The sequence below is a fragment of the Kryptolebias marmoratus genome, linkage group LG3 (genome assembly GCF_001649575.2).
Source record: "Kryptolebias marmoratus isolate JLee-2015 linkage group LG3, ASM164957v2, whole genome shotgun sequence".
NCBI classification, from domain to species: Eukaryota; Metazoa; Chordata; class Actinopteri; order Cyprinodontiformes; family Rivulidae; genus Kryptolebias; species Kryptolebias marmoratus.
This window is the reverse complement of record NC_051432.1, coordinates 4,403,012-4,416,430: the sequence shown is the minus strand read 5'-3', so window position 1 is coordinate 4,416,430 and position 13,419 is coordinate 4,403,012. Positions and strand designations below refer to the sequence as shown.

At 41.7% G+C, this 13,419-nt stretch overlaps 2 protein-coding genes across 2 annotated transcripts in view; both read left to right on the top strand.

Annotated features, from left to right (window-relative positions):
* The first annotated feature begins 498 nt into the window (after positions 1–498).
* Positions 499–8,540, top strand: LOC108248788 (probable ATP-dependent RNA helicase DDX5). The gene is made up of 13 exons (XM_017437767.3): positions 499–673; positions 2,211–2,391; positions 2,565–2,661; positions 2,765–2,898; positions 3,167–3,232; positions 3,441–3,582; positions 3,677–3,837; positions 4,078–4,250; positions 4,472–4,582; positions 4,749–4,810; positions 4,912–4,971; positions 6,427–6,648; positions 7,740–8,540. Exons 1-13 carry the CDS (start codon positions 633–635, stop codon positions 8,192–8,194), a joined length of 1,905 nt encoding a protein of 634 aa, XP_017293256.1. The 5' UTR covers positions 499–632; the 3' UTR covers positions 8,195–8,540.
* An 821-nt stretch (positions 8,541–9,361) lies between these two features.
* Positions 9,362–13,419, top strand: part of polg2 (polymerase (DNA directed), gamma 2, accessory subunit) — a 10,174-nt gene continuing 6,116 nt past the window's right edge. Inside the window, exons 1-4 of the mRNA XM_025010990.2 lie at positions 9,362–9,452; positions 9,722–10,262; positions 10,371–10,476; positions 12,444–12,549. Coding sequence (XP_024866758.1) covers positions 9,800–10,262; positions 10,371–10,476; positions 12,444–12,549 — 675 coding nt within the window. The 5' untranslated portion in view covers positions 9,362–9,452; positions 9,722–9,799. The remainder of the gene's footprint in view (positions 9,453–9,721; positions 10,263–10,370; positions 10,477–12,443; positions 12,550–13,419) is intronic.

Below are 13,419 nucleotides of genomic sequence, written 5' to 3'. Positions count from 1 at the left end.
CAGTTTCTCAGAATCACCTCTAAGTGTCGCCAATGGAACCAAAAGCACAGAAATGTGCGTACGCCAGCCCTGGAGTTGCCGTGGGGCTGCGCACATTTCCACGTTCATTTCAGTTTTGATACATCCGGACTTTTGCGTGGAAAATGGCGTACGCAAGGTTTTTGTGCGTACGCACTGTTGATACATGAGGCCCCAGGTGTTCTGGTTTCCTACAACAGACCAAAAACATGCATGTAAGGTTCATTGTTAACTCTAAATCAGTGTGAAAGGTTGTTTGTCTCTATGTGTCTCTGTGATGGGCTGGAGACTTGTCCAGGGTGTCCCCCGCCTCTCCCACATTGATCTCTGGAGATGGAGGCCAGCTCCACACGACCCAGAAAGAAGAAGCGGGAATGGATGGATAGAATGCAGACATAAAATAGTGCGACAGTAAAGGTAGTTGTTGGGCGCGCATTGATACAAGTGCGATCCGCCTCTTGTGACCTCATTTCCGTTCTTTCAGCAGCAGAATATTTTTTCAGCCGGCCGGCATTTTCTTTTCACGAACCCGGTATCGATTTCAGCTTTTATACGGACTTACTGTGTGTTTTCACCGGTTTTACAGATTCCACTGTTTCATAACAATCTCCACAATGCCCGGCTTTTCCGACAGAGACCGTGGGAGAGATAGAGGGTGAGTTAATTATCAGCTGGGTGATTTTGTTTTTCTTACAAAGCTGTGCAGCTTGACGTTGTTCAGCCTCTGCTGGCAACGCAGTCACTAACTGGAGCTAAAATATATTAAAATTATGTTTGAGTGGTTTTTATTGCGTTGTCAGTAAGTAACATGCGTGTTAAAAATTGCAAGAATGTTAAAACATGTTTTTGCCAGGCTGTCGGCCCCACGGTGATATATTTAAAGTGTTTTTTATTTGTTTCCCGGACATGGGAGATAAAATGGCAGCGGCTGAGCAGCTGACTGCGGGCTCATTTTTTATATCTGGCCCTGTGACGCAGTCCTGCCTCCTTTTTGCTGATACAATTTTCAGACGAAAATCTGTGTTGCAGAGGCCATTTTTTATTTTCAATGTTTTCTATTATATGTGGCTGCCTGCATGTGTCTTATCGTAGATTGAAGTAGACATATGCTCGTGTTTTTCCGTCTGTAAAGTGGGTCAGGTCGTTTACCTCGCCTGTGTGATAACATCACAGGATTTTGTGACCTAATTACGATTTTTAGAGGCTGTCGTTTTTTGTTATTATACTTTCTGTACATATTCTGACAGCTGTTCATAAACACGCTGATACTATAGTTTGTTTTGTCTCATTTGTATTCTATAATATTCATTGTAATACCGAAGTTCACTCCTGACAAAGGGCTATTAAAGGGAGGTTTCGCCTATGTTTAAGGGGTTTTCTGTTGTAGGTAACTCTAAAATGGCCTCAGTTTGGAGAAAAAGAGTTTACATCTGTGAGCCCTGAAACTCAAAATGACTCTAGTTTACATCACTTGTAGCAGGAATTTCACAATATTTCTACCAAAATAACTGTGTACTGCAACTCTGATGACAGTGTAAATAACAGTGTTTGCCTGAACTGCCATGAAACTTTGCATATTGGTGCACTGTCCAAGCAGACCATCTTGTAAAGAGAACATCATCCGTCCTAAAAACAAACCAAAAATTTCATATTTAAATTTTGCAATTTGAGGTTAATCTGGCAAAACTATGACAGTATTCCTGTATAAAGTGCCTTGGGCTGCACTAGAAGTGATTTGCTGTTAACAAAGTTCTATCAAGTAAAAAACAAAAAAAACCATAAACGATGTAATGTGTAATGTAATGTGAATGTGGCAGTGGTGTAAAGGTCTACAAAATAACATTTGCATGAACCGCTGTAAAAGGTTTGGTGATTGGAGTAGATTTTAGACAGCAGAAATCAAATTTGGTCTTGTCCACGGTCAAAGTAGCCGTTAGCTCTTCGGTCTTGTTAGACCTGAACTTTATTTATCCAAACTGAGGCCGTTCAATGAGCTGTCTACAACAGGTAAGATACTAACTGTTCATAACCTTTACACAGCACATTTCAGAATGTCAGAACTCCCGCTAAGTTGCTTTCAGCAGTGCTAACCTGTAACTTGAATGTGGACTTTATTGTGAACCATGACGGCTTCTTAGTAAGTGTCATTTTTTTTAAAGTCCACTCTGTTTTGTTTTCCTTTTCTACATTAGATATGGCGGCGGCCCTTCTCGTTTTGGTGGAGGAGGTGGAGGCAACAGGGGAGGACCCCCTCCAGGAAAGTTTGGCAACCCTGGTGAAAGGCTGCGAAAGAGGCACTGGAACCTCGACGAGCTTCCCAAGTTTCAAAAGAACTTCTACCAGGAACACCCAGATGTCACACGTAGACCACTTGTAAGACGTATTTATACAGTAGCTACAGAGTTATGTTTGTTTTGTCGCAGTAATCTTTGCATTAAAACTTAACTTATTTTCACATAACTCAAGTAAATAACATAATATGCAGTGGGTTTTCTTGTGAGTCAACAGTTTTGTTTGGTTTTTGTTTGGTTTTTTTCTAACTTTAGCAAGAGGTTGATCAGTATCGCAGAAGCAAAGAGGTTACAGTCAAAGGCAGAGATTGCCCAAAACCAATGATAAAATTCCACGAGGCTGCATTTCCAAGTAAGTTCAAATTAACTCTTCCATCGCCAAACACTTTAACTTGTCATGTTGTCAAGGGTTGTTTTATGTTTCGCAAGTAAACTTTAATGCCTTGTCTCCTTAGGCTACGTTATGGATGTCATTGTCAAGCAGAACTGGACCGAACCAACTCCGATCCAGTCTCAGGGGTGGCCCGTCGCCCTGAGTGGAAAAGACATGGTCGGCATCGCTCAGACTGGGTCTGGGAAAACCCTGGCAGTAAGTGCTCTCCAGTTGTGACTTTACCTTCTCAAGGCAGCATTTTTATTTCCAGCAGTCCACTTTGACTTCTTCTACAGTTTTCTGAATCAAACTCTTGCCAATTAGGAAACAATATTCAAACCAGAAACGATGTTAACACTCCTAGCTGTTGTAAGGAATGCAAACTGCGCGTGTTTAGAAAGTAAACTGGATGTTTTCTGGAAACAACGACAGTGTTGTTCATTATTTAAGTCATAGGTCAAACACAGGCATTTTCTTGTTTCAGTACCTTCTGCCTGCAGTCGTTCATATCCAACATCAGCCTTTCTTGGAGCATGGAGACGGGCCTATTGTAAGTACTGCAATGTGTTCATGTAGAAATTGTAGCACAGGAGGAAGTGTGGATAGTAAATCTTCCAATAAACAATGTTTTTGTAATCATTTATTTTTTACTGAACACAACACAATAATCATAAGTTGACTTCATATGTTGAGGAAAGGGGACAAAGAAACATGGGTAAAAGGTGAAGTTACAACCTTCTTTTTTTGTTTTTCTGAAGTGCTTAGTGCTGGCACCAACGCGTGAGCTGGCTCAGCAGGTGCAACAGGTGGCTGCTGAATATGGCCGGGCCTCTCGTCTCAAGAGCACCTGCATCTACGGAGGCGCACCCAAAGGACCGCAACTCAGGGATCTCGAGAGGGGTATGCCTACTTTGTTACTCTATTTATGGAAATACACGTACATGCTTACAAATTTCCTTTTAAGTAATTTTATCTTTTTTCTGCTGCTATTTAGGTGTTGAGATCTGCATCGCTACCCCTGGTCGTCTTATTGATTTTCTGGAGTGTGGTAAAACGAATTTGCGTCGCTGCACCTATCTGGTGCTGGATGAAGCTGACCGCATGCTGGACATGGGCTTTGAACCTCAGATCCGCAAGATAGTGGAACAAATACGGGTAAGTTTTGTGACTGACTTTCACTTAGCTGAAATTAGACAGTGAGTGAGTAACTACTGCCTAGTGGTTCTATTAGGAAATTCATTTGCTTTAAATCAAAATTCTTCTGGCTGGGAACATAAATACGCCAAAAGGAAAAGACTCAGATTCATGCTCACTCAAGCTGACCAACTTAACTGCAATTATAATATTTTGTGACTTGTAAATAAAGTTGGCATTCTCATTTTTTGTCTTTACCAGCCAGACCGTCAGACTCTGATGTGGAGCGCCACTTGGCCTAAGGAAGTACGTCAGCTGGCTGAGGACTTCCTGAAGGACTACGTCCAGATCAATATTGGCGCCCTGCAGCTCAGCGCCAATCACAACATCCTGCAGATCGTTGACGTTTGCAATGACCTAGAGAAGGAGGACAAGTGAGTGAATGACTTCAACAACATTAAAGTAATGTAAAAAGTTATTTGTATAGCACATTTCAGCAGCAAGGCATTCAAAGTGCTTTACATAATTAACCATAAAAAGCTAGTATATAAGTGACGTGTTTTTTAGTTCAAAATGTATGACAGACTATGTGACAGTACTTTTGGCCAGAAGGCAGTGAGTGATTTTGTTTTTTGTTTTTTCTCTGTTCGTTCAGACTGATTCGTTTACTGGAGGAGATAATGAGTGAAAAGGAGAACAAGACCATTATTTTTGTTGAGACCAAAAGACGATGTGATGAGCTTACTAGGAGGATGAGAAGAGATGGGTAAGGATTCCCTCTTTATTTTAGTGAAGTTTGAACTGGAAGGGTTACACCTATTCTACATCAAATTAATGAAACCTTTTTTTTTAAATGTTGCCTGAATTAGAGTGATCATTTCACACTGCCAGCCAAACATGAACAAGTTTCTGAATGTTTCTGTTCACAATAGGTGGCCTGCAATGGGAATCCACGGAGACAAGAGCCAGCAAGAGAGGGACTGGGTCCTTAATGGTAAGAGTGAAAATATTTTATTTCTGGTAATAGTCATTTTTAAAAATGGATTTAGATCAGGCTGGTCTATATGTCAGTTAAAACGGTCCTTTTCTTTTCAGAGTTCAGATATGGCAAAGCTCCAATTCTCATTGCCACAGATGTGGCGTCCCGTGGCCTAGGTCAGTACGACGTTCAGTAATGCCACTTAATTATCAGTGTTATATTTATTTTAAAGAAAGTGTTTTGCTTTCTTTAACTCTTCTATGCATTTTCTGAGTTTTTCCTCACCTTAAGGTGCAGTCTTTGTGGCAGGCGCTAGGCATGACAGTCCCAGGCCTCGAGAGGGAGAAGGAGGACATATTGGAAAGGCTCAACTGGCTTGCCACCCAGTGGGCCTAGAGAGGTGAAAGCTCTTGTGTGCCAGTGATCTTCAAAAGGCTTGTGTGGCTAAGCCTTTGTCTCTATGTTGTCGAAATACACATACACCTGTTCTCTGTCCATGGATTTCCCCAGATAAATGCCCATCCAGCTGTTTTCCAACTCAAACACAAAGAGATGCTTGATGACGTGACTTTAGCCTTGCATGCTGTTGTGTTAGATGTTACAGTATTGCAAGTCACCTGTTTGAGATTTGGAACAAATGTAACCTTTCGGAGCTTGTTTCACGTAGCATGGGTGTCAAAGCTTGCAGCTGATTTCCTTTTTTTTTTTTTTTTTTGACAAAGTGCTGGATTTTTGAAAATGGAGAGAGCAGTTTTAAAACATTTTGTCTCTGAAAATTGATGAGACCTGGCACATGTGTTCAGGGGGTAGTGGGAACGTCTAGTGAGAGGAGAGTGAGAAAGTTCAAACCAAAGTTCCTCCCTCGCCTGTGTTTTATAGTCATGTCGAGACCTGCCAACGAGAGACATTTTCTCAAGTGAACACTGGCTTCTTGGAAGATCTTGCCTTGATGAAACTGATGTAGGGGCTTAGTGGGGGGGGGGCTGGAGGGTGTTGGGCAAATAGTTTGTGCTTGTTTGGGAGGTCCTCAAGGCTCAATCTTTGGACCTCTCGTTTTTGTTCGAATGGGTCCCTGTTCAAATTAGCACTTGGTCTTTTTTGTCTTGGCAAGACATGCAGTGTGGCCTTTAATATTGGGCTTCTTTTGAGAGTGTACTGGGAAAACCCTGGACCTGGAAAAATGTACTGCTCAATGGTCCTATATTGGCACGAGGAGGCCCCAGTGCATATCGTGGCCCAACTGCGTAGAAGCTCCTGGATGTCACTTGACAATTTGTGGGGGATTTCGCTGCATTGGGAAAGGACTAGTGAATGCATACTCCTTTTATGGTAAGACTTAAATCCATCTTTTTCTCCCTTGGTAACAAAAGGGAGAATGATGTCTTTGGATCTTTTAGATTATGGTAAGCAATTGGAGTGTGCATCGTTTCTCTCTTCCCACAGTAGTATTCCCGTGGAGTAGATGTGCACACTCTCTTATGATATTAACATTTCCTTCCACAGCCTAATGACCACTTTTCTTCCCCCAGCGTTCCCAGTTGCTAACTTTTCTCTTTGATCTGGCTGTTGTGGTGTGCAAAAATCCGTGTGGCCTCCATGTTTTGTTTTGCCACACTGCAACACTTTCACAGATGTGGAGGATGTGAAATTTGTCATCAATTATGACTACCCTAACTCCTCCGAGGATTATATCCATCGCATTGGACGCACAGCCCGAAGTCAAAAAACGGGCACAGCCTACACCTTCTTCACCCCCAACAACATGAAACAAGCAGGCGACCTGATCTCTGTGCTCCGCGAGGCCAACCAGGCCATCAACCCCAAGCTGATCCAGATGGCAGAGGACAGAGGAGGTGAGATGCCTTTTTTTTCTTTTTTTTTTTTAAGAGAAAAACATGTTAATTCAGGTTGATTTCTTTATAGCTTTAGAAAAACTGGTCAACAGAAAAAGTGGAGTTATTCTGTTTTTTCTCGATAGGTATGTTGTTCCCATTTATAATCTGAGTTTTGTGGAAAAAGTGAGACTAAAACAGCTATATTTTCAAAGAATTTTAAAGCAGTTCATTTAAATTCAATTTTATTTTGTATTGCTGACAACTTTGCATTATATTATACACACAGATTTCCAATGATATCTGCAAGTTAAGATCGCGGCAGCAGCTAGTTGTAGCACTTTTGGTGCAGCGTGGGGCCCATCTGGCAGGAATTAAATTACCATGATGGAAGTATAAAGGTTTAAATAGGAGCGTTTGCATGAACCTCTGAATTTTTGAACACTGGAGTTGCTTTGATAATGTAGTCTGGGTCCCCTCGGTGCGTACTGACAAGCTAATACTGTCTTATCTGAGTGGACTTCCTGTCCTCCAAATTTCATACTGATCTGGGCAAATGATATTTTATAAACAGTTACACTGCTGTCAGTTTTGCATTACATGGTTAATTTTGCAGTAATGTTATCAAATCCCTGCTGGCTGTGCCCCAAGGCTGCACCAGAAGTGCTACAGCTAGCTGCTGCTGGTATTGGCATTTGCAAATAAAAATAATCTATTACAAAATTGACAGCAATGCAAAGGTTTTTAAAACGGCATTTGTATAAACCTGGTTGAACTCTTTGATACTGTAGTTCGAAGACGGCAGCAGTCCTCTTCGGTTTTGGCTACGTTCGGACTAGTTGTTAGATCAGTCCTGTCGGGAGTAAAACTATTTCACCAAACTCAGGTTCAAAGAGCTATCCATAAGATATTGTATTTACATTTCCACAAAACCCAACTTCAAAATGGCCAGAATATACCTTCAAATTAAAAACTTTGATGGCCCAGAGCAAGTGCTGCATGAACCACCGTCTTACTGTCTCAAAATGATTTCATATTTAAATCCTGCAGTGAGACTGCCTCTGTCATACCAGTCTGAACCCTCTCCCCTCTTCTCTCTTCCTCTGATGCAGGTCGTGGCCGGGGGGGAAGAGGTGGCTACAAGGATGACCGTCGCGATAGGTATTCTGGGGGTGGGAGAAGTAACTTTGGTGGTAGCGGCTATAGAGACAGGGACAGTGATAGAGGTTTTGGCGGTGGGCCGAAGACCGCCTTTGGTGGCAGCAAGGCCCAAAACGGCAGCAATTACGGAGGCAACAGTGGTAACTCTAATGGTAGCTATGGCAACAACAATTACAACAACAGCAACGGACAGGGTAATTTTAGTGGTCCACCAAACCAGGGGGGCTTTGGGAACCAAGGTTTCCAAGCCCCACCTCAGTTTGGTGGCATGCCGAGGGCTGCTCAGAATGGCGTGAATCATCCGCCATTCCCGTTCAACTCTCAGCCACCGCCACCACAGAACCAACAGCCACCACCCCCACCGCCAATGGCGCCCTACCCCATGCCGCCACCTTTCCCACAGTAGATATGATATACGCACAATATAAGGAACCAACATGACCTTTGTTCAGTCTTGAAATCTCTTGGTTATCTCGTTCTTCTCCTTTTGTACTGTTTAACTTTGTTTTGCTTACAGCAGGGTTGGAATTATTCAGTAAACCCAGAGCATTAAACGGAGTCGTAGGCACGTCTCCCACAGTGCAAACATGATTGCTGCACTTTTCCTTGACTGTTTTGTTACATTCCTCAGTAATTTATTTTTACTAGGTAATCCTGTGTTTTCAGTTTGTGGTATGTTTAAAGTGATCGTATGAAAATGTGTATAAAAAGGGTTTCTGTGACCCTTTTTCAAATAAAAAGAATAAAATGCACACCTTGCCCATGTTGTTTGTGTGGAAGTTTGAGGCACTCCTTCCTCTAAATCTAAATGCCATCGGTAAAGGAAAATTATTACTGGAAGCAGAGCTCAGATCAGTAAGAACATCACCAACGTATATGATTTTAAATCTGTGGAGGAAGCTGTCAGCTCAACTAAAACCAGCAGTTTGATTTTATGTTTTATGCAGGCTTTAGTTTTTGAAATGGAGTAATTCAGCAAAAAATAGGTTTGATGAAATAGAATCAACTAAGTACAAAAACTATGTAGGTAGAAGTGCATTTTCATATGATTTAGGTATTTGTCAGCTTATACTATTTAACATTTTTGCATCAAAAAATTGTTGATCCTTGTTTCAAATAAACACTCATTTTTAGGCATTTGTATACTAAACAATGCAATGGATTGTTCGTGAAAAGTAAAATATTTTAGTGAATTAGACATTTTCATAGGTTATAAAATCCTTTTATAACAAGTGTAACTGATCCAATCAAGATCAGGTAGTTGTGTACAGCGAACTGAAAATTATGAGAGAGAAAAAAATATGCACTAAGGAGATAGATTCAAATTACTGACACATAAGTAAGGATCAGTTTTTAAGAAAAACAAACCAGAAAGTTTAATGTTTGCAATGTGACTTAAAGTTTGTCAATTAGATCTTTAAAAATAATCACAAGACAAAAGAATACCTTTCACGTTACTAATTGCACGAATCTTTTATTTTAGGTCTAACGTTTGCGTCATGAAAAAGCAAAGTCTCGCGCGCCTCGCATAAAAATATATATTTTACTCGCAATACAGTCGTTGCTAGGAAACGAGACATCGCGACATCAAATCCCGGAAGTAAACAATTGACTTCCGGGACTTTACACGCTCCACATGTATACATCTATATGTTCAAGTCCATGTAAGTTTTGTGAGTTATTAACCGGTAAATATCAAACATGACTTGTGTAACAACAGTAAAAAGACTCATAAAACCAGCAAACATTTCCGGTTAATCTTAATGTCGCTGTTTGTCACCTTACTGAGTCTTTCACAGAAAACCATGTGGTGCCATTTGGGTACAAGTGTACATTCAGTTTCTGTTTTTATACACTACTGTTTCAGACCAGGACGTTGTTAAATGTTGTCAGTCGGTTCTAGCAAGCTGTAATATCGTTTATGCCCCGTTAGTTTGCAAACATGCTGAACCTGGAAGTGATGCTTCCTGACTTGAAGTGACTGATATCTGAGCCTGAGCGGGTCTTCAGCATGTTGACTCGGTGTGTCAGACGGGTTCTGTTGAAGCTCGTATCCACAGTGAGAAGCGCACAGTGCTCCAGAGGACGGTGCTGTACAGCAACCACCGAGGGTTTGGACCGGGTCCGGACTCTCCTGCAGCTATGCGCCGACAGATCCTTCATTTCCCCCGGGGAGACCAACAGCGAGCTGTTCCGGCGGGGCTCCAGCTGCTCCTACGGGCCTCTGGGCGTGGAGCTGAGGAGAAACCTGCTGGAGCAGTGGTGGCACTCAGCTACCGGGTCCAGAACTCGGGTTTGGGGGATAAAGACTCTGAGAGGCCGCCGGGAGCAGGCAGCTTGTGGTCCCCGGCTTGTTGAAGCTGAACATTTCCACCAAGTTTTGCAGCAAAGTGAGCTGAGCAGAGAGCAGCTGGTCCAGGAGGTGAGCCTGCTGCTGCAGAGGTCCCAGACTGTCAGAAGAGACTTACTTCAAGGTAATCAGTGGAGAATTATAATTAAATTATAAATAAACAGTGTTCATTCTTTCAGACATTTTGACGTGTGATTTTTTTATCTTGCCATGCGTTGTGGTTTGGTTTCAGGAGCTTTGGAGCAGTTTGTCCCCTCCTTGGAGCTGGTGAACAGAAAGCTACCGTTCGGCCTGGCTGAGACGGGGCTGTGCTTTCAGCCCTCTGATCCCTCTGGTTGGTGAGGCTTCGGTTGTCAACTGTAGCTTTGGCAGAACATTTGTGTATGAGTACAAGATGCATGTAAAAAAAAATTAAAAAGCATATCCCCTGACACCTTGCTTGGCAAACTTTTAAACGTCGCTCCAGCACAACCTGTCACCACTCACAGTATCTGCTGGGGATGACTCTTGGCTGTGCCACACCAGATTTGAGCTCAATACGTGTAAAATTGACAGAATTATTGTCATTTTTGGTTACTAAGATCAGTTGGTTGTGGCGGCCATCTTGAATCAGGCTGACTGCAAAAGTTAATCAGTTGTAGATGTATGTGCGATGATTACTTTCTTTAGGTTTCATTAAAATCCACTTAGTGATTCATGTGATTTTGCTAACACTACAGACAAACAAACACACAGACAAGCAAAAACATTATTGGTCTTCTTTCTCCATTGGCAGTGAGCAATTAACAATGAGCCATATTAGGTGTTTTGGACCTTGTTGACCTGAACAAGGTTTGGGCTGCTTGGTTTCTCTGTGACACATGGGAGGAAGCACAGAGATGGAATACCTCACAGAATGTAATGACTATAAACACAAGACTGTGAAAGCATTCCAAGTAATTCGTTTTTTTCTATAAGGCGGCTGCATTTACTCTCTGAAACTGCACTAGAGGCTAAGGTAGTCTGAGCCAGGACTCCTGGTTGACCTGGGACCGGCAAAACTTCCCTCCTACTGCAGTAACCATGGAGACGGGGAGACCTGAGTCTCTGTGCTCTGACTGGTGCTCCTATACCTCTTTAAAACAACATGTTGCTCTTAGAGGCTGTTCAAAATTGTCATTTGCAATTCGTTTTAGGTTGTCTGATTGAGTGAAGCCCCACCTAGTGGTTAATCCGTTCCCCCAGCGGCTGTGTATTTGCGACACATGGCTGGCTGTCAGATCAGTGTGACAGCACGTCAGCTTATGTTTCTGTTAAAGTTACAGTACATTCAGACCAATAATTATATTTTTAATGTGGTTCAGAACCATTTGAGCCACATTTTTGTCAAGTTATTTCTTAATAAACTAAATGAGCTAATTCTGTGTCAAAGAGATGATAAGCCATAAACTCCATGGAACACCACGTTTAATTCGGTGGTTATAATGTGACACAAATGGTAAATGGACTGTACTCATATAGCACTTTTCTAGCCAACCAGGCCACTCAAAGTGCTTTACAACACAATCTGTGCCCTCATTTACCCATCCACACATTCATACAGCACTGAAACTGAAAAAATCAGATTAGCTACCGTTCAGCCTGACTGAGAAGGGTCTGTACTTTCAGCCCTCTTATCCCTTTGGACTGAGTCTGATCAGTGCTTTAAACTCCATTCACACACCGATGAGGAGTTCAGTGTCTTGCCCAGGGACACTTCGACATGTGACTGCTGTCAGAAATCGAACCTTCAACTCTTTCATTGGAAGCCGACCGCTCTAACCACTGAGCCACAGCCGCAGATTTCAGCGCCAGATTTAGCTGCTGAAAAAAGCTGTGTATACTGTTGTCCTGTGACTGACTCGGCACATTATAACTGAGTGACCACAGCAGGTCCAAAAACAATCAGAACAAACATTAATACAAAAAGAAACTCGCTCATATAACATCCTGTAATTCGCTTTGATTAATGAAATCCCAAAAAACAGATATTTACATTGAGAAGGATTTTGAAAAACAGGTAATTAAAACCTTCACACAAAAAACAGAAAAGCTATATCTTCTGAATATTTCCAAGGAAGGCTGTTTATTTTCTTTGATCAGTTGGTAGCTGAGCAGACATTTTTGTATTTTCTAAACTACAGTTTAATATATGAAGCATCTTTCCTTTTAGACTGCTGGGGGTAAGCACCAGCTCTCTGCAACCTGGAAAGGAGAAGCACGTAAGGGAAAATGGATGGATGGATGTTTACTCTTAATAAGATGGCCTTTTTTTGTTTCCTGACAGTTCAGCAGAAGTCACGCAGACATCTCTAGTTTGGTTCTGCTCTCCCCGGACCTCCTCCCAGTGGCTGGATCACTGGACTCGACAGAGGCTGAAGTGGTGGCGGAAGGTGAGCGTTTCGGGCAAAAACTCCAAACCTTTCAGTGGAAAACTGTATGAAACAGTATTAAAATGTATAGGAAGTGTTGAAACTGACATAAAGGTGTGAAATAATTGAAATGAACTGGTAAAATTAAGTCATCAGTATTTAACAATGGCTTATTTTTATGTCAAGTAAATATTCAGCAAATTTCTGTTGGCCAAATTTGAACAAAGTCTGGAAAAGTATGGAAAAAAGAAAATCTCTTTTCTTACTGCAGTAGAAAGAATAACACTTACAAGGGGGTGAATACTTTTTATATTCACTGTATGTCCGATGAATACTTTCTGCAAATATTAAAATCCATCCAAAGGTTTATGAGATATTTTGCAAACAGACAAACCCCCCCACACACAGACATGATCAAAAACATAATCGCCCATTTTCACTTTTGTGGCAGGCAATAATTGTTGCCTGTTGCCCTCAAACCCCTAGTAATTTATATACACTCCTGATCAAAATCTTAAGACCAGTTAAAAAACTGCAAGAATTTGCATTTTGCACTAATGGATCTTAAGAAGGTTCTAAGTAGAGCTTCACAATGTTAGAGGAAAAAATCAGTACAAGAGACAAGAACTTTTGAGCGGGGAATTTTCTGCAAACTGCATTTACACTCAAACATGATTTTTTCAGCTGATCAAAAGTTTAAGACCATAGTCTTTAAAAGCCAAAAGCTGTGCAAAAATCTGGACTCCGTGTCATTTTCTGTCAAGTCTTTACACTGTCAAGACCTCCTGATGGCAAAAGCAAAAAAGCTCACTGACTTTGAACGTGGTAGGATTGTTGAGCTGCATAAGCAGGGCCTCTCACAACGTGCCATCGCTGCTGAGGTTGGACGCA